This window comes from Cylas formicarius, unplaced genomic scaffold (genome assembly GCF_029955315.1).
Source record: "Cylas formicarius isolate icCylForm1 unplaced genomic scaffold, icCylForm1.1 PGA_scaffold_4__25_contigs__length_36172078, whole genome shotgun sequence".
Taxonomy (NCBI): Eukaryota; Metazoa; Arthropoda; class Insecta; order Coleoptera; family Brentidae; genus Cylas; species Cylas formicarius.
The window spans coordinates 29,055,672-29,076,789 of record NW_026844334.1 but is presented as its reverse complement, the minus strand read 5'-3'; the positions used below and the strand labels follow the sequence as shown (position 1 = coordinate 29,076,789).

The 21,118-nt window shown below is 33.4% G+C and overlaps 1 protein-coding gene across 8 annotated transcripts in view; it reads right to left on the bottom strand.

Moving 5' to 3' along the window:
• The window catches only part of LOC132700465 (protein lap4), a gene marked incomplete at its 3' end in the record, with an annotated part of 233,088 nt that overhangs the window by 123,169 nt on the left and 88,801 nt on the right, over positions 1-21,118 (bottom strand). For all 8 annotated transcript variants that reach the window (XM_060667806.1, XM_060667811.1, XM_060667813.1 and 5 more), the window contains 3 exon segments: positions 178-393; positions 4,440-4,741; positions 16,588-16,684. In XM_060667806.1, the coding sequence (XP_060523789.1) occupies positions 178-393; positions 4,440-4,741; positions 16,588-16,684 (615 nt within the window).

Below are 21,118 nucleotides of genomic sequence, written 5' to 3'. Positions count from 1 at the left end.
ATGAAATGTAAATTTGCAGTGACAACAGTGGACAGCATAAAGGTAACTGGCAATGACGCTCATTCGACTTATGTTGTTTTTTCGAAAGATTAGAGTGGTGAGAAAAGCGGAATTATATGAGGACCAGTATGTGTCGCCAAAAATTAAACAGCGAGCGGCAGCAATAAAAATGATTACCTTAAATGGCTGACTGCCCTTGCCCCCCGCTATACTGAAACCCAAACCTCTGGAATCACGTATCAGGGTGGTGTGGACCAAGACTTTTTTCATATCCTCGTCCCTCTTGGCAGGTGGCAGCGATGGTGGGGGTGTAACATGATAAGTATCGGGTTTATTTGCTATTATCAGATCTTCTTGGGGTCGCACCACCAACCGAGTCACTTCGCGCAATACCTGGAAATAATATACATATAACCATAATTTTACGAGATTATTAAATAAAAAGTGTAACACTATCATTATAGATATATAAAAATGGGAGTTATGTTTTTAATATATTTACTGAAACGAAAGGCAAATTATTATCTTATTGTCATTTTGGCAATAATAAAATTTCTTAGCAAGTGTCAATTGAATATTAATTCGATTATTCTTCACTTTGAAGAAATATACCGAAAATGTCAAGAACTTTTACTAAAGTAAGGTAAGGCGGGGCAAATGCGTTTTCCGGGCAAGCGCAGAATATAGCTACTATTCTTTGATGCCCTTGATACCTGTACACCACCGCTCTCAAAAAATACAAAATTAATATATTTGATTGAATAGTAGTTGCAAATGTACAAGAATCACATGTGTTTTGTAACTTCTAGGGCAAGGTCATCAGCAAAAAAAAAAAATTTATTGAATCCCCAAAGATCTTTATTGAACTAAACCTAAAATGGTAGTATTTTTAATGTAGTGAATTTTAATGAATTTATAACTATGAATCCAGCTTTCTATAAGTTACATTCACTACGTTGGTCATATGCGGCACGAAACTAAGTCTACTCAGTGCACTTACATTTTTTTGCCAATTGTACTCTGTTCTTGTTATTGAAATGTAGAATTAGAAGATAATTTTGTAGTCTTTACTTCTAAATATAGTTAAAATTCATCGCCAAATTGTGCACACTAAACCTAGCAAATCGTTTATCAGTAATAAAAAGAAAAGTGGTCCAAGATTTGATCCCGGCGGCACACCATATGTTGTCAAGAAATCCTTGGATTCTGTTCCCTTGCAAACGACAAATTATTTCTTTTTTTACAGAAGCTTCCACAGGCTGCTGTTTGCAGACCACTTATTACTGAATTCCTCCTGCATCGGTTGATGATGAACTGAACTTGCTGACGTTTCGCCAATCATCCTGTTGATTTCTTCAGAGCTTAACTGAAACTGCTTCATTATAGTAGCCCATGGGAAGTTTCTTTAAAAAATGAACAAGCCTTTATGAAGAGGACATCAAGCTGCAAAAGCAGAAACTCTAGTTTCAATTAAGCTCTGAAGAAGCCAACAGGATGATTGACGAAACGGCAGCAAGTTCAGTTCATTAACAACCGACGCAGGAGGATCCAGAAGAAATGTTTCAACAGTCTATTTGACATCTCACTAAAAATCGTCACTAAAATCTGTTGCTTTGCGCTAAGGAGCTGAGATGGACTAAAATTTTATTATACAAAATAGATTTGTTAAGCTTTCAGGTATATGTACTGTTTGAAACAAATTTGTCCAAAATGGACACCATGTATTTGGCTTTATTTTTAGCGTAGACGTTTAAAAAGCTTGAGCCTTGCTGTCATTGCTTCTCTATCTGTTGAAGATAAAATTTGTGTGCATTTTTTATATCCTGTTTGGTTTTACACGCAACTAGATAAGCTTCTAATAAAATAAAATGTTTACGTTTCAAGAGGAAGGCATTTAAAATTTCAGTTATAAATTCGTAAAATTTGTTAACAGCAGGTTCTACATTTCGATGTGTAAATAGTTCACCCCAACAAACTTCCCGAAATAGTTGGTAAATCTTTAAAAAATCTGCTTATTAAAGTTATATTGGAAATTAAATTGTTTATTTGGCACAAAATGTTTTTGACAAACTCTAATAAAAAAAGTTTAATAAAAAAGATACATCATTGCATTTTAAGCTCCCCCATCGGTTTGTGATTATTTTTGTATAAGATTTTCTTACACCTATTTAACAATAATGCTAATAGTAGTAGTTTATCTTCATTCCAAAATAATTACATTGAAATAGTGTCATGTATCAATCCTAAATATTTTGAATAAATCTTTAATATACGTCTCCGCTATATAGCTCTATTTCTACTAGTAAAATTAAAAATTTCACTATTTAACTTTGTTTAATAGTTTGTTTTTATATTGTGTATCTGTGTATATGCATACTCAATAGTTATTGTGTTGTACACTTCGTAAGAGTCACTATATTCAATAAGGCGTCTATTTTTAAAAAAGAACAGTATACATCTCGGTACACATTCTTTTATGAAGATTGCAGCTATGATTAAATTTTGCAGTGTCTTTATTTACAAGCAAAACAATTCTATCATCAGTTTGGATTTAATAAATAAAAATTATTTTAATTAATTAGTGATGTGTATGTTAACATAAAAAGAAACAATATTGACCAATTACTGTCCTGCGGTAATCCATCTTCAATATTTTTGATTTCTGCTAGTAACTGATTTCTACCTCTGACTATTACAAAGGTGGCGCTTTTCTTCTTAAAAAGTAAAGTCATATTCTTACAACATATGTAGTTGACATATTTAAAAACACAGGTACGGGGATTTTAGAATTTTCTAAAACACAACGTATATGTTGTACAAAGTTGCTGTATATTATTTCGTAGGGTTTGATAATTATTACTGCTAAATAACTCAATACGCAGTATTAATGAACTAATTATTGGACCACTATACTAGATTTCCTTCAATAATAGTCAGTATATAGATGGAGAAATAATAGTACATTATGCAACAAGTGCGGAGCGCAGCGGAGCGAGTGTTTAATAAAAAATAAATGTTAAAAAATAATAATAAAAAGTTTTCCGAACGTGTTGTATACTATAATTTTTCTACGACTGTTAGTTTTTGGGTACATTTTCGCAAAACAACACTGACATGACCATCAGAATTGACAAACGTCAAAATTCGAAGGGTGCTGTAAAATCCCGGAAATTTCCGAAGTGGCTCGGATGCGTGCGAAACGTAACTGACGTAGTAAAGTGACGGTTCCCGCACGCTAGATCGGTGTGTAATTAGGTTTTTTACAGACGGGAGTGGAAAAAAAAAGTTTGAATTCATTTCTTTAGGGAATGCTCATATATAGTCTGCGATTAAATCCAAGTAGAAAATGTTGTTAATCTTTTTTCGATAGCTCTAATAGTTTTATTTTCATCTTTCATTCAATTTAAATAAAAAAAAATGTTAACCAAAAAATTGACAGATACACTTTAAAAAAATCATTAAATCATAGTGAAAAAATTGGACTTTCGACAAAAATTTCCAGTGGAAACTCTCTAAAAGTCCAATTTTTATCTTCAATTAAAAATAATTCGAACCGTAGGGAACCGAGTGTTAAATACATATTTAAAATCCAGCCAATAAAATCGCAGTGTGTATTGTCACCGAACAATTAATAAATTAAATTTTCAAAATAACCCTTGGAATTTAAATACAAAATAATGCAATCTTCGAATTCTCAAAAACAATTTTCCATTTTTTATTGCCTCATGAATTTTATTTATAAGATCGACCTCCTTTTGGGGTGGCGTTTATATACTTTTTGTTGTCAAGAGCTAAATTTTCAACAAAAGATATTTTCTTGAATTAATTCCAGACACATTTGAGGGAGGCTATCGAAAAAAAATTGGCCTTTAAAAGGATTACCTAAAACCTAGAGGCAGACGTATACTCGTTAAATATAAATTGTTCCTTGAATTATTTCTGCTAAACATTGCAAGATTCGTAAAGTGACAATCATCCGAAAAAAGAATTGTTTTTCAAAGTACCATTTTTATCAAATGGATTTCTATAAAAACAATATTCTGTTAATTTTTGGGTCGAAATATTTTTTTTTCTTATTTAAACTGACTGAGGAAAAATTATACGTTGAAATTTTCGAACTCTGTTATGTCCAAAACTATTAGAACTACGGAAAAATGATAAAGACCGCTTCCTACTTGGTTTTGTTCGTAAAATGCAAAAATGAAAAACTATACAAAATGTTTCAGTTAAAAGAATAATGTTGATCTCACTTCCGGTAAGTGCCATTCAATAGTTTTATATATCGAAATTTACTTATACAACATCCCTAAATTTGAGTTATATTCAATACTTGAAAAAAATATATTGAAAGTTAAGACTAGGAACTAAAATTTAAAAGCACTTAACTTTAATTATTTAATATTAATTATTAAAGACTCCGAAATGTTTTTATAATTTACCTCCAAGATCAACACGTTTCCTGAAGCCTTCAGAATTTCAACTGCATCGTAATGGGACACGTCAGTGACGTCGACCCCGTTTACTTTGAGCACCTTATCGCCAACTTTGAGGCCCGCCAAATCGGCTGGACCGGCATCGGTTATTCGAGAGATGAAGATGCCTTCGTCGTCGCCTTTAAACGGGGTTGATCCGCGCCCTCCGGCTATTGAAAGACCGAGACCAGCATTCGATTTTTCGATGTGGATCTCGTACTTTTCCTGCCGTAGTTCCACAGCAGGCTCGCTCAATATCGAATCGCCAGCTGAAATAAAAGATATTTTTCAAGCTTACAATTATCGGTTTGCTTTTAGTTAAAGTATAAAATATCATAAACCAACGGCGAGATCGATTTCATGCAAAACTTCAGGCCATTTTTTAATACTTTCCTTCTTACGTTAGTCCTGTGTTTCCCTCAATGGTTTCCCAGGAGCAGTAGGATGCTGAATACCGTTGGATGGTCGAAGTGAATTTGGTTTTTCCTCTTTTACTATCTTAACGAATTATTAAATATTTTTTGGCATTCTGTCTACATGGCTATCATACTACATCTTGCGTCTCACACACTTCCCTTATTGCTTGACTTCTTTTCGGGTCAAATTACATATATCCTATTATTGATCTTAGTGTTCGCCTTTCTGTTGTTCTTAAAAGCGGTTTAGTTGTTGTGTTCCACGCTCCCGTTCCTGCCGCGATCTAACGAAAGTTTCATACATGGTGTCTCAAAACAAATGCGAAAGATCTAAGAGGTGATTCCTTGTTACTTCCGCAAAATGAATGAAAGTCATTTGTTGCGAAAGTATACGCGCCAGTCAATTTTTTAAAGATCTCGGTAACGGTTGGTCCTATGGGTCCGCCGCTGGTACAGAACAAATCAGGGTCGAAAAAAAATTTTTTTTTGCCTGTTTGTCAGTTCTCCGTTTCTCTGATTCAGGACTTTTTCGACGATAATTTCCGAACAGCTAGACAGTTCAAATTTTGCTCCTTTTCCAACGTCTACTAGATGCAAAGAATATATGAAAATTGCATCAACATCAGCGGACATCTTTTTTTTCAACTTTCGACCGATTTTTGGAAACAAAATTGGCTATAAGCGAAAAGCTATTATTCTGTCGACAGTTTCTTTTACACATAAGTTTAACCCATAGAGAATACTAAAACTCTTGTATTTAAAGTTTTCCCATATTGTACAGGGTGTTCGAGATATTTGGTGTTATTTTGGAAAAAGCAACAAGTGCCTGGAATTTGCAGCTATTGACTTCAAATTTAGCAGGTTGGTGGAAGTCCACTCCCGCACAAAATTCTTGAAACTAGGCACAATCGGACGTCGGCAGATAATTTTGAAAAATTTTTTGTCGTCATTTTGGGCTGCATAAAAAAATTCATTTCGCGAAAACGCTTTACCCGATCGACAAAATTCTTGAACTATAACCTTTATTTCACGCATTTTTTCGATTATATGGAGAGTTTTTTCATTATATTATATATATACATAAAATCTTAAAGACTCTGAAAATTGTCCATTTCCAGAGTACATTCTTAGCCGTAAATCAAAATTCGTGAAAAATATGGCCAATTCGTTTAAACAGTGTTATAGGCCCCATCGAGGGCTACAATTTTTGTATTTACGGTTTTCTTCTATCACACACGCTGCACCAGATATTTGGAAAAATCCATTTGAAAACAGCGCTCAATATAGAATCGATGACGTCACTATTACCACGTGCTGTGTGCTGCATATTTGGAAAAATACATTTGAAAACAGCACTTAATATAGAAGCGATGACGTCACTATTACCACGTGCTGTGTGCTGCATTGTTTCAGATAAACATTATTTTCTCGAAAACCATTTGAAATATTGGTTAACTTCATCTACCAGGAAACGTGGGAGATACAGGGCTTTAATCCCTATTTCTGTAATTTTGTCGATTATGTACGGGGTGTTTCGGTTATGGGTAAATATTTAAAATAACCTGAAAATTGCCGTTTTCCTGTGTAAAATATTAGCTCTAAATGAAAAACTGTAAAATACAGGAAATTTTGGATTAAAACGTATTATAAACTGTACCGAGAGCTACAATTTTCGGATTTAGAGCTTTCGTCTATTATACAAGGTGCATGAAATATTTCAATGTCAACATTTTCAAAGAGTAGTTTGTGATTGGGATTTCTCATCCTCAGAAACCCCTTTAGGCAAAATTTGGCAAGCCTTTGGGATATTACCTCGAGATCACATTATATATCTCGCTTATTTCAAACTGTGAGAAATTGAAATATATACGTTATGTACCTTGGTCCTTCCTTTAACCAACCATACCAAAAAGTCTCACACAATATGTACCGTTAGCCGTCGGGAACGGTTTCTGTGGGAGGCTAAAAATTTTTATAAAATAATTGCAAGTAAATGGAGAGGGTTGGGGTGGATTTTATAGTATATGCGGATAGACCTAAAAAAAAATAACGACCAAGTGCTCATGAATATTTTGGATGGAGGTCAATATTAACCGATCCAGCTGAAATTTGCCACCAAGATAGGGGGTTGGGGGGTATTAAAAAAAAATTGGTCGGTTGTTTAATTATAAATTCCTTAGTATTTCCGGGGGACAATTGGCAAAAAGCGGATTTTTTTGATAAAATATTTTATATTTCGGTTATTTATAAATTTAGGAATTTGAAATTCATACGTTATATACTATAGCCCCTCCTCTATTTAATGATACCAAAAGATCTTATACAAGTTGTATGTTTTTTTGTCGGGTACGGTTTTTGTCGGAGACTGCAATTTTTTATAAAATTATATTAATTATTATTTACAATTTTTATTTATAAATCTCATTGACTTTCACCTTCATTAAAAATTTTAATCTTTTCGAAGAAACGTAGTTTTTTTAAAAAAATGAAAGCGGGAATTTTTGATTAGCATCATAATATCCAAGAATATTATAACTTGAGAATATTAACTAATGATGGAGAACGTTGGAGGCTTATTTTATAGTATTTGTGAATAGACCTCATCGACCTCTAACATCGATACAAATTTCAATCTTTTTGGAAAAACGTAGATATTTTAAAAAATTAAAAATCTGAAATTTAAGAGGACGAACATGATAAACATGAAAATAATAAATCGGGAGTATTAACCGTAAATGACATTGACATTATAGTATGTGCCAATAGATTACGTTGATGTGCATCTTCTGTAAAAATTTCAACCTTCTCCGATCAATATAAGTTGAGAAATAACCATAAAATCTTATTTTAAATAGAAACAACAGTTTAAATATCAATGATCAATATTTAACGTTTTATATATTATTTATTAATAATTTTGAGAAATTGAAATTTATATGTTAAATGCTTTGGTCCTTCCTCTATCCAATGATACCAAAGAGATTCACACAAGTTATAAATTTTTGCCGTCGGAAACGGTTTTCTCGTCCTCGAAAACCCCCCAATGCAGAATGAATTTTACCCACTTTTGGGAAGTCACCTCGAAATCGCGTTTGGGGCTGAAAAATCGGCTCGAAAATCAAGGTTAATTTTGAAAGTGTAATATTTATAATTTTGAGAATTTGAAGTTCGTACGTTATATACCTTGGTCTTTCCTCTATCCGACCATACCAAAAAGACTTACCCACGTTTAATTGTTTATCGTGGGGAGCGTTTTTTGTGGCAGGCTGAAAATTTTTAAAAAATAATTAATCACATGGAAGTGGAATGGAAGTGGCTGAGGGGAACTTTATATCTGCGGATTGACCTTATTGACTTTCATCTTCCGTAAAAATTTCAACCTTCTCGGAGCAACGTAGGTATTTAAAAAAAATTAAAAATGTAATGTTATTTATAACTTTGAGACATTGAGTATATGTTAAATACTTTGGTCCTTAGTCTATTTAATGATACCAAAAAGATTCCCACCAGTTACACCGTTTGCCGTCGGCAGTGGTTTATGTGGGAGGTTGCAAATTTTTAAAAAATAATTAATAATATTTAAATGGAGGGGGCTGGGGTAGCTTTATGGTATCTGTGAATAGACCTCATTGACCTCCATCTTCGATAAAAAAATTTCAACCATCTCGGGGCAACGTAAGTATTTCAAAAAATTAAAAATCTAAATTTTTAGGGAAAATTATGACGAACATCAAAACTATAAATCGAAAATATTAACTGAAAATGGGGGGGTTGGGGGGATTTTATAGTATCTGCGAATAGACCTTATTGACCTCCTTCTTAAAAAAAAATTTCAACCCTCTTGGAGTAAGCATTTTAAAAAAACACTGGAAATGTAAATATTCTGAGAATAATGTTTCTAATTCAAGAGTAGGCTATGAGATTTATTTGTTTATTTATTTTGATTGGTTCAGCGATTATACATGCAATTTTATTAAGCTTTAATCCTATTGGTCTATGCGTTTGACTATAAATAGTAATCTATGCATGTCGCCGAAGTCTCATTACATTATAGATTTTCGTTGGAATAACGTCGTTAATGACAACAGTATCGAAACGTAAAATATTTTAAGATTTTTAAGGAAATTCCGGGGGTTTTCAGATGCGCTGAAGACGATGCAATGATTTAAAATTGTGTCCGACGTTTCGTTTTAGCAGGAAGCTATCTTCAGAGCATTAATGCGTAATAATTGGAATTTGAAGGTGGTTCTGGGGGTTTTGAGGTGCGCTGAAGACGATGCAATTCTTTAAAATTGTTTCCGACTTATCTTTTTAGCAGGAAGCCATTTTCAAAGCATTAATTGGTAACAATTCGAATTTGAAGGTCGTTCCGGGGGTTATGAGGTGCGCTGAAGACGATGCAGTGATTTAAAATTGTGTCCGACGTGTGTGTGCGATCAAAACAAAAATTCTTTAATCAAACAACACGCAAGATCTGGGCTAAAAATCTTTATTCTTGATAATTTTTTAAAAATGTACAGGGTGCGTCAGTAATTTTCAAAAACTGAAAATTGTGCTCCCTTTATATTGATAATTGACCATAACTAGAAGGCTGTGATTCCGTTATCAGTTTCTTTTTCATTCCTATATAGCCCGTATGGACAGCTACACCTTTTGTATTTAAGGTTTTCATATATTGTACAGGGTGTTCGGAATATTCTGTGCTATATTCTAAAACGTCCTAGGTGTCTCAAATATGTAGTCATCGACTTCAAATTCGGCAAGGAAGTAAAAGTCGTTAACCACATCTAAACAGTAGAAATCGAGCGTAGTGAAATTTCACCAAATATTTTTTTTTTTAAATTGAAAAATTTTCTTTGCTTAATTTGTCTTCCAGAAAAACATGATTTTCTCAAAAACTATTCAACCGATCGACAAAATTTTAGAGCCAAAAAATGTGGGAGGTCCGGGGCTATGACTTATTTTAGGCATTTTTTTGATTATATACAGGGTTTTTCAATTGTGCACAAAAATGGAGGTCCGGGGCTATGACTTATTTTAGGCATTTTTTTGATTATATACAGGGTTTTTCAATTGTGCACAAAAATCTAAAGACCTTGAAAGTTGTACTTTTTTGGAATGAATTATTAACCGCAAATCAAAATTCATAAAACATGACCAATCGGTTTAAATAGTGTAATAGGCCGTATCAAGAGTAACAATTTTTGTATTTACGGTTTTCGTCTATCACATACGCTGTTTGAAAAAAACCATATGAAAATCGCTGATTCTCGCCCCCAATCTAGACGCGATGAAGTCATTTACTATTACCACGTACTGCATGGTTTCAGAAAACAAGTATTTTTTTGAAAACCACTTATTCTATTGAACAAAATCAAATATCAAGAAACGTGGGAGATCCAGCGCTATAACCTCGATTTCGAACATTGTTTGAATCATATACAGGGTGTGTCGTTTATGGGCAAAAATATCAAAAACATCAAAAAATTTCCGTTTTTGTTGGTAAATTATTGGGGATAAATGAAAGACCGCCAAAAATCCGTTAATTTGATTTGAACGGTATCGTAAACTGTGTCGAGAGAGAGTTTCAGGTTTCGTCAATTATACAGGGCGCGAGATATTTGAAAAAATATCATTCGATAACGCTATTATTTGTACAAATTTGAATATTTAACAAAGTTTGCTGAAACTTTGAAGTTCGGCGACGCTTGAAAGACACTTTATATAGGGTGCATGCACAATAAAATTACATCGATTTTGAGAAAGTTCCATAGTGATCCGCAGAAGCACGATAGAAAAACATTGCGTCCTTTTACCACAAGAAACCGCGAAGCTCTTTCTTTTTAAAATAAAAAGCTGCTTCGCGCTACGCGCTACAAACTTGAACCACGCAGCGACGATTTTTCGAAAGCAATCTTGTTACTTTCGAAAATCGATGAAATCGAATTTTCGAAAGTATCTGCACTCGTATAAAAATTTTATATTTCGGTAACGGTAGGTCCTATGGGGCCGCCGTTGGTACAGAAATGACCACTGTCGAAAAAAAAATTTTTTTTTGTCTTGTTTGTCCGCTCACGTCTTTTGTTTTTTCCTGAATAACTTTCGAACCGTTTTTTGGACCTTGCTATGAAACACGATAAGTGTCCGAAATTTGAAGCAATCGACTTCATATTTAGCACATATATGCAGCTTTGCCCCGTGACAGAACCTATTGGGCTGGGGGTCGGGAAGTATTCTAAAAAAATAAAAAATCACGCGTGTAAGGGTCTACAAGAAAAATCATTTTTCAAAAACTATTTACGAGACCGAAAAAATTCTTGAACCAGAAGAAGCTCTATAAGCTTTTATTCATGACCATTTTTCAAAAATATACAGGGTGCGCCGCAAATTCAAAAAAAAAAAATGGGTCCCACTATTATTGAAAATTGGTTATAACTGAAAGACTATGATCAGATCTCACTTTCTTTTAAATTGCGATATAGCCCGCATAGATAGCAAAAACTTTTGTATTTAAGGTCTTCACCTATTGTACAGGATGTTCCCGATATTCCGCGCTAAATGAGAAATGTGTTAAGTGTCCTAAATGTGCAGATATCAACTTCAAATTTAGCAGAGAAGTAAAAGTCCGAGTCCACATTTAAACTGTAGAAATTGATCGCAATCAAACACTATCAAGTATTTCTTTAAATATATTTGAATTTATTTTTTTTCCTCCATAATCTTCATCCGATTGGCAAAATTATTTAACCGGCAGGCGCAGAAGATCCAGTGCAAAAACATTTATTTCAGGCATTTTTTCGAATATATATATATATATATATATATATATATATATATATATATATATATATATATATATATATATATATATATATATATATATATATATATATATATATATATATATATATATATATATATATATATATATATATATATATATATATATATATATATATATATATATATATATATATATATATATATATATATATATATATATATATATATATATATATATATATATATATATATATATATATATATATATATATATATATATATATATATATATATATATATATATATATATATATATATATATATATATATATATATATATATATACATATATATATATATATATATATATATATATATATATATATATATATATATATATATATATAGGGTTTTCAGATTATAGACAAAAATCTGAAAGACCTAGAAAATTGTTTTTTTGCAGAGTAAATTATTAGCCGCAAATCAGGAATCGCAAAAAAATAGGCCGCATCCAAGAGCTACAATTTTTGTATTTGCGCTTTTCGTCTATCACATACGCTGCTCGGGATATTTGAAAAAAATCATATTGAAATCGCTATTTCTTGGGCTGTCAAGACACCATCACGTCATTGATTATTACGGCGCACTGCATGGTTTCAGAAAAAACTTATTTTCTCGAAAACTATTTACTATTTTCAAAAAGTTCTTGAATCAGGACGCGTGGAAAATCCAGAACCTCTACTTCGAACAATGATTGCATTATATACAGGGTGTATCGTTTATGGGAGAAAAATCTAAAATATCCTAAAAATTTCCGTTTTTTTAGCTAAATTATTGTTTTTCAATATTAATGAAAAACCGTTAAAGATGGGATAATTTTATTTGAACAGTATCGTAAGCCGTGTCGTGACCATTTCAGGTTTCGTCAATTATAAAGGGCGCGAAATATTTGAAAAAATATCATTCGACAACGATATTATTTGTGCAAATTTTGATATTTACCGATGTTTGCTGTAACTTTCAAGTTCCACGAGATGTGAAGGACATTTATACAGGGTGCATATAAGTGGAAGCAAGCTGAACAATCTATTTTATTCTGTCTGGCATTTTATTGCCGACTATGCCATCACAAAGCGTACCGACTATGAATTCACTCAAACATATTTGCGGAACTATCAGCAGACCATCAAATAACAAAACAAGAAAAGATACAAATAAAATTTTACGAGACGATGGCTGCACCAATATTTTTATACGGTAGTGAAACATGGACTACAAGGAAAAAGCAACAAAGTATAATACAAGCACAAATATATGAAATTTCCAAGAGTGAAATATAGCACGAAACTGTACCGACTAAGAAATAGAGATATAAGAACGAAATCAAACTGCTTTAATATAAACGAGGAAATAAAGGAAAATAAAATAACAGGAAAGAACACGTAGCACGGGTACTAGCCAAAGTCAGATGCAATTCAGAAAGCCGAAAAAAATATGGGTATCGTTACGGCCTAAATGCCTAAAACTTGCAGTGAAGAAGAAGTATAACAATCCACCAAAATGGGATCAGACACCTTCGAAGTAAAATTTCATCACCACGTCACGCATAAAAAACCGCGATTAAAAAGCAATTCCGGAGGAAACTGATAAGCCGAGATAATGCGCGCACCGAATCGTTATACCGACCTAAATACTTCAAAACTTTGGGTACTGGTTTCTTCGTCGTCCCCCGTCGCTTAATCGCCCCAGCCGCCACAGTCCTTGCTTTCCGTGGAAGGGTGTCGCATTTTATATGCAGTTTTCCGCCGCGAGATTCGACGCGAATACGCGGCAACGTGCTCATTTCCCGGGAAAGGGCGACCTGCACGATCAAAATACCACGAAACTACTGAGACTGCGTTAGAAGATAAACGCGACCGCCCCGTATCTCGATCATATCGGAAAGGTAAACACAATTATTCACGTTTCCAGCGCGCAAGCGGTTCGATTCGGAATAACAACAATAATAAACGTAAAGTCGCGCACGGGAACGGCACACAACCGCAGTTTGTCTATAACAATCTGCCGAAAACGGTCAAGTAGAGAGAGAAGGTCGACCCTGAGTTTAGTGAAATTAATTACCACCGCCACCGCGGTTTTTGCCGCTGATTTGAGCGATCCGCTTTTGACACTCTACAGATGGAAATTTTTAAAAACATGTGCTGTTGAGGCACTCAAGCCAACATTGGTCTCTTAGACTGTTAGATTGTTAACGTTTGCATAGAGAAGAATAAAATTCTTTTGTCCTTCATTTATTTTATTTGAGGCTAATAATTTGTAATGCAAATTCCATTGCAAAAAACTTCCTCTTCCATGGAAAATAAACGTCAACAGCTTCATATATACGTTTATTTATAGTAAAACATTATGAATTACACAACAAATGAAAACATAATTTAACCAACCAATTTATGGCATGTTAGCGGTTGGCATGTTTATATTAAAATGACTAAACAGACTGCTATAAAATGTAATAACAATTTCCCAATCACTGCAGTAGAGATGAAAGCAAAGTTTATAAAACGTTACCACCCTCGCGTCTCCAACGCCGTTACTCCTGCGCGTTTTCGTCACCGTCACACAACACAAAACATGTCATGTACACGATTAGAAGAAATAGACACTAGTGGGTTCAAATCGTACTAAATACAAAATTTTTACTATCAAATAAAAACTAACCAACTGTGGAAAGGGCTGGGTGGATTGAATAAATCAACTGCAACTGCCGGGTGTAAGCCCGGATAAAGGAGGAAAAGAATAAATGGCGACGACCTGGAAAACCAAATATTATTGTGAATAAATAAACTGCCTCTACTAACCAAAACTTGATATGGTGTAACTATGAGAAACAAAAAAAAAGGCAAATGTATGGAAGAAATACAAAAGTATATGCACATATACAGCTGAGTGAATAAAGACTGTAGAGCAAAAAAAAGAAGTATGACTTGCCATACCGAAAACTCATATGGTAAGAGCTTCAACCATTGTTGCAATAAACGCATGCAATGATAATGCTCCAGAAAAGGAGAAAACTAACTTCTGTAACCAGTTAACATACCGTCTAGACCAAATCGGAAAGAGGAAGGAGCTCTACATATTAGGAGAATTCAATGGCATGTTGAATAGGCAGCAAGGCAGAATAATGTATAAACGTTATAAACGTCAACGGAGAACGACTTATAGTGTCAGTCAATTGTTCTCAAAATTTGAGAAACACGTCAATTGAATCAATTATGTAATAGGAAGACGAAGCAACCAACAAATCGAAAGTTAAAGACTGAAAGGATATATAGGAGAGCTAAATATGGATCTGACCACTTCCTAATGAAATTAAAGTTGTTTCCTAGCAAAAAACAAAACTAATGTCTCAAATTACAGAAAGTAGTCCAAAAGAAGACGTTAAATATAAATTATTACTGTTGCAGAACGCTTCTGTGGATTTTTTGTAAGCTATGCTGAAGTGAGATGCTTAAACAAATCAATTATGGATTCCCAAAATTATGTACCAGCACGCTATGAAAGCTTCATGCAACAGCTTATGAGAGTCTCGAAATGAGGAAGTAGCAGAAAAAACAGTTGTGAAGAAGAAAGCTTACCATAACTAGAGCTGTCCACTAGGGACACCGAGGACAGAAAATATTATGTGAGAATGAATAGGCAAACAAAGAAAGAGGTAATAAAAGCGCAAAGTGAATTTGGCTCGATAGTTACGTCAGACTGGGTTTAGTGGAACAACATCAAAGGAGGAGTGGAAGATCATTAAAAACCTCGGAAAAAATGAGAGAGTTGACAGACCGTGCAAGTACATAATCCGAAAACATACACGGATAATTGCCACAAGACAATCGAAAGCAGTTCAAAGAAAATTATCAGCTAAAAAATCCCCACCTTATTCAGGAAGTCCCAAAAAAATAGTGGAAGAAGTAGAGTGGAGAATGCAGTAAAATATTGCAAAACGGAAAAGCTCTTGGTCCTGGTCGCTGCTACCGCAGCGCACAGCACCCTGAATACTATTTGAGAAACTAACCAACTAACTAATATTCTCTGAAGACAAAGACGATGCTTTCTATATATTAAGAAAGCTGAAAGACGAAACAAAGAAACAAAATGGGGAAAGTAGCGACTTTCGTGGAAAGACGGTGTATTTCCGACAATGAAAAATCGTGACTGGGAACATAGAAGTCGATGGAAGATTGGATGCGAAAGACGCCGTACGGTGCAACCAGAATTCGCAATAGACATAAATAATAACTAACCAAAACTAACCTAACAAAAATGTCACTTAACTGTTAATGTATAAAAGCTACGTATTCATTTTTTTGTCGTATATAACTGTGCGACCCGACAACCATAGCAACACGCTATCCCAATAGCCCCATATTTATACAAGAAAATTACTGTTCCAACAAATTATTAAATTAACAATACCTGCACATAAAAACTAATTTTTTGCACACGATTCACATTAAAACGAAATCGCTGTTTGAGGGCCTGTGATTCGTTCATTTTTACACTTGGCTAAAACAGTGGATCCAGAACTATTAAGATTCTTAAGTAATGATAATATCGTTTATTTGTAGGTCATTACGTTCAACTAAGTATGGTTTGTTGGGTCAAGTTCTGTCGCAGTGTAGTTAGAACAGAACTTGACTTACGCAAGAATCCTATACACCAGCGTTTATTTACAGTAAGGTAAATATAAACGTTATTATTATTATTCTTTTTCTGGCGCTTGCAGCCACCATAGCGCAGGTCAGCATGTGAAATTTTTTCTTTGCGTAAATGTCCTAGCAGTCTCACTCGCATAAGTTTTATAGCACTAGCGACCTCTAATAGCTATTTATGATTCAATCAATCCAATTAGCCAATCGACCTACCTTGACTAGTAGCGGAACTCCTATCCCCTACCGATCCCGGGGGCGTTGAAGTGCTCAATCGGTCCGATTCGCTGTTGTCGCTCTTCTTCTTCAAAGCCTGTAATAATGGCGTATGTTAATATTTTCATATACAAATTTAACATACGCAGTCCACGCAGTACGCCGCATATGTTCGTTGAAAATAATTTTCAAATTCTTCTGAAAATTATAAACGTATTTCGTGCTCCATGGTGCCAATATTTACTTATACAACCGATGTTACTGGACGAGATATATGCCACAGGCAACCTTAGGCCGCCTAGTAATAAATAAGAGAATGAGAATAAGATGAAAAAAAATTGGCGCGAAAAGACGAAATGAATATTGAATTGTTGAGCCGCTGAATGTCTTTTTCTCCATTTTCTCATGATTTTTTGAATGAATATGTATTCTGATTTTTGTTTAAAAAAAATGCAATCATTTTGAAGTTGAAAATGTTCTTTGTTTCTCGTGTTCGAAATATTTGGGTTTGAAGTGTTTTTCAAAAAGTGAAGATAGAATTATCGCTTGACTAGCAGTTTCATGAACACCCGGAATAATCTATAGAATGTATTCCTGTTTGGTTGTCGAAAATTCGGTATTTAAATTCAATTTATTGTTTTCAGTTTGTCGTTCCCAAAAAGCTGCATACAAAACAATTCATTCAAGTAATCAATTAATTAATAATAATAATAAATTAATAAGTTATCTTCACAGCTTTCGGTGTTTAATAGATTCACAAAAAAAATTATTAGACATTTTTAAATGGGTATGATTTCTGAATTTAATATAGCCAAAGATAATAGAAGTGTAGTGTAGTGTAAAATAAAATTATAGTTAGTTTGATTATTTGGATCTTTTTGGTAGATCGGAAATAAAGAATTTTGACGTTTGTCACTAGATTAAACTCGTGGAAACAATCATATTGAGACCAATATGCATTAGCAAAAAACCGTTTATTATTAAAAAAGTATTAAAATTTATTTCACAAATTGTAAATAAAGCAAGTTTTTATTATTTATCATATTGGCATATGACATATTATTCAATTGAAGTTTTTTTCGGTTTTGACATGACGGTAAGCTATGAATGTGAACGCAAATGTCAATGTGAATATCTTCATTTCTAATCCACAGTCTACTTATTCTTAATGAACTGTTTTTGAAAGAGTGATTTACTCGAAATAACTATAAATAAATAAAAATTTAAAAAAAATAAATTGTTGTTTCTGATGATTTGAAAACATATTCTTTCAGCTAATATGTAGAGGGTGCTAGTTGCTAACAGGTTTAAATACGTAAACTAGAATGGAATGCCTTTTCCAAAAACAACGAATTGTGAAGAAATTAAACTGGAATTGTGTGGGAACGGAAGTTTATGTCTAACTCAGAACAGATCTAATATAGGTATAAATAATCCTGGTCATATAATATGCAAATGATTCAACAGTTCAAGTGATAGAGTGATAAAGAATATTATTTTTTATAAAAAAGAATAGCTGTTACAACAAGAATTGTAAAACTTAGCACTAGTCAACTAGGCACTGTTAGTTTAATTTTTTGTTTCCAGACTAGAGCAACCAAGCACTGAAAATAAAATTATTTTCCAACTATTTACATCTTTGTTTGCGTTACTCTAATGCGGCAAAGTTGGACTCAAAATGAAACATTTTAAATTATTCAGGAAGTTGTAGACATAATAACCATAGCAGTAGACATAATAGCAGTTCAGTCAGAACAACAAAGAGCATAGTCAGTGTTTTAATTTAATGAAAAAGACGAAAATGTGTGAGGTTTGATAGAGTGGAAATATCGACGGAGATAATATAGAATATCTGAATCCTCTTAACTCGGGAACTAGATTTTTTAATTTTTAATGGTTCATATATACAGGGTGTTCCATTCATCTGAGATAAATACCAGATTTCTCTTTTTAATATAGATTAGCCTGTATATTATAGATTTTTTAGATTCTAGGAAAAAATCCAGATACATTTCATGTCCTATACCCAAGTTTAATCGTTTCCGACAAATCTTCAATTTTATTCCAAAAATGACATTTGGAGGCTCTAAAATAATTACAATTTTTTCTTATAAGGGGCCTTAAGCATTTAATTTTGGATTCTTTCTGGTGTCATATATTGAGGGGACACTTGGGGTATAAATTAATATAGGGTACAAAAATTAAATTGTAGAAAACGTAAAAAGTAGATTTTTCAAAAATTTTTAAACCTTTATTCGATTTGTTCCTCAACTTTTTGTTTCGTTCTCAATCCGATTTAGGTTGCTAAAATGAAAAAAAATGTCGACCGGATCACCAACAGAAAAGGAATTAAAGCAAGTTAATTATATCCATTTTTTCCTGTGTATTAAAGAAATATTTATAGTTTTGGTTAGTTTCAGTTTTAATTAAACTTAAAAAGACTTAAAGACTTTAAAGACTTTTAAAAGAAGAAAAAAAAATTGTTTTTCTTATATAAATGATTTCCGGTAAACGAAACTTCTCGTATTCGAAAAAGCTCCGTTGATGAAATTAACGACCGCATTAATGTAAATAACCGTTTTAATATGCATGAGCATTTTCTAAAAAAAAGAACGTCCATTCATGTTAAACAAACATCTTCAGTGTCGCAAAAAGAGATTAAATTATGAACCGAAATACAAGGTAAGGTTGTTGTACGTAGTACATAATTTAATTTCACTTGTTACCTTTGATCCGGAAAATGAACTGCTAGCGATAAATATGGAATTATGGAATGGAATAAAACCTGTTTTTCTACTCCCTTTTGTAAAATACCTAACTATACACCGATTGAGCGCGAGAAAAGTGTAATTTTATCACCTCATTTTCACTTCCCACCGATACGAGCCACCTCCGATCCATTTCCGGAATATTACCGCACGAGTTTGGGAGCAATGGAAGGTTTTCGGAAATATTACCGCGCGCTTGAATTTTGGCATTTGTCAATTCTGACGGTCATGTCAGTGAATGTATTCGTATTTTTTTGCAAAAATGTACCGAAAAACTAACGGTCATAGAAAAAGGATAGTATGCAACTTTTTAAGTCACCCGCTTATTAAGCACTCGATCCGTTGCGCTCCGCTGGAATGGGCAGTACTGTTGCATACAATAAAATGTGGATATTTTGATATGTGCATAAAATAAAATTCTGGAGGATATTCTCATATCTGCATAAAATAAAATGGGCTGGATATTTGGATGGTTGCATGACTTGTTGTCGAGTGAAAGAAAGTTAATAATATAAGAGACGAGAATTATTGTTTTGGTTGGGCAAGACGGTACCATTAACAGAGGGGCATAGTGAGGTACGTTGAGTCGTTCAAGAATAAAGGATCTCTAAACTTTACGATCGAATAATTACGTGTTTCATTAAAATGCCCATTTACGGTATCCTGTCATTAATATAATTAACACTATTAAAACTAAGGCAGCGGGAACCGAAGGTAATAAAATCAACATAATGAATTGAATGTCTTTTGCCAACATATTTTCCTGTAACACAAAAACAAACAAAAGTCACACCCCCGGCTAAAATAAAAAAAACCTACAGAGTTTATGATATATGGAGTTAGACTTCGTATTGATTCGTATTGATGAATATGTTAAACTTCACGTCCTGCTATTCGATGTGGGATACCGCCCTATCTATATGACAAAAATAGATTTCGGACCGATGTCCACCATTTGCATCTCCGTGAAAGGGGGCTTCTTATTGTGCCACAGCAAGGAAAAAAGCTTTTGAATAGGTCCTAGTCGTACCCAATTGTAAATATGATTAATCAATATGTCTCCTTAATAGACTTTTCTTTGATGCTATTCTTAAAAAATAAGTTAAAAATTTCATTCTTGCTTCATCCTTTACTTAGATACTTCCTTGTTCTTAATTCCCTCCCGCTCCCACTCCAAGTGTTATCTTTTTCCTTCAGAAGCCCAAAAGTGAATAATATATCGAGTGTTCCATGTAAGTTTCTTACAAAATACCTTGTATAATAAACAACTATTTTCATTGCACAGCACATCAATACAAACAACTTTTGCATTTAAATTTTTTCGATACAATAAACTCTTATGGGGTATAAAAGAAACCAACAGTCTTGCGATACCCTGTAGTGCCACCATGTATAGTTATTTGATATTCATATTTATACCAAATAAACAGCCTAAATGAACCCGCTGGCGAGACGAGGACGTGCTCAAGTCGATAGACTCGAGCGAAACTATTTCCAGAAAGATTATCGAACCATAGACAGAGAACGTGGTGTGAATGGCTTACATAGCTAGTATGTAGTATGTGAGTCACGTTCTAGGTGTTTTAATATAACGAGAATAAAATAGAATGTACAAATACAAATCGACCTTTGCACTTCGTGAGCCAAAGATACTGTTCAAAACAAAAATAAAAATTGAAATTAAACTAAACGAAAATAATGTTTGCCTTCTTCGTGGCATAAAAGCATATGGTTTTTGCAGATCAAACGTTTCAAAATACTTT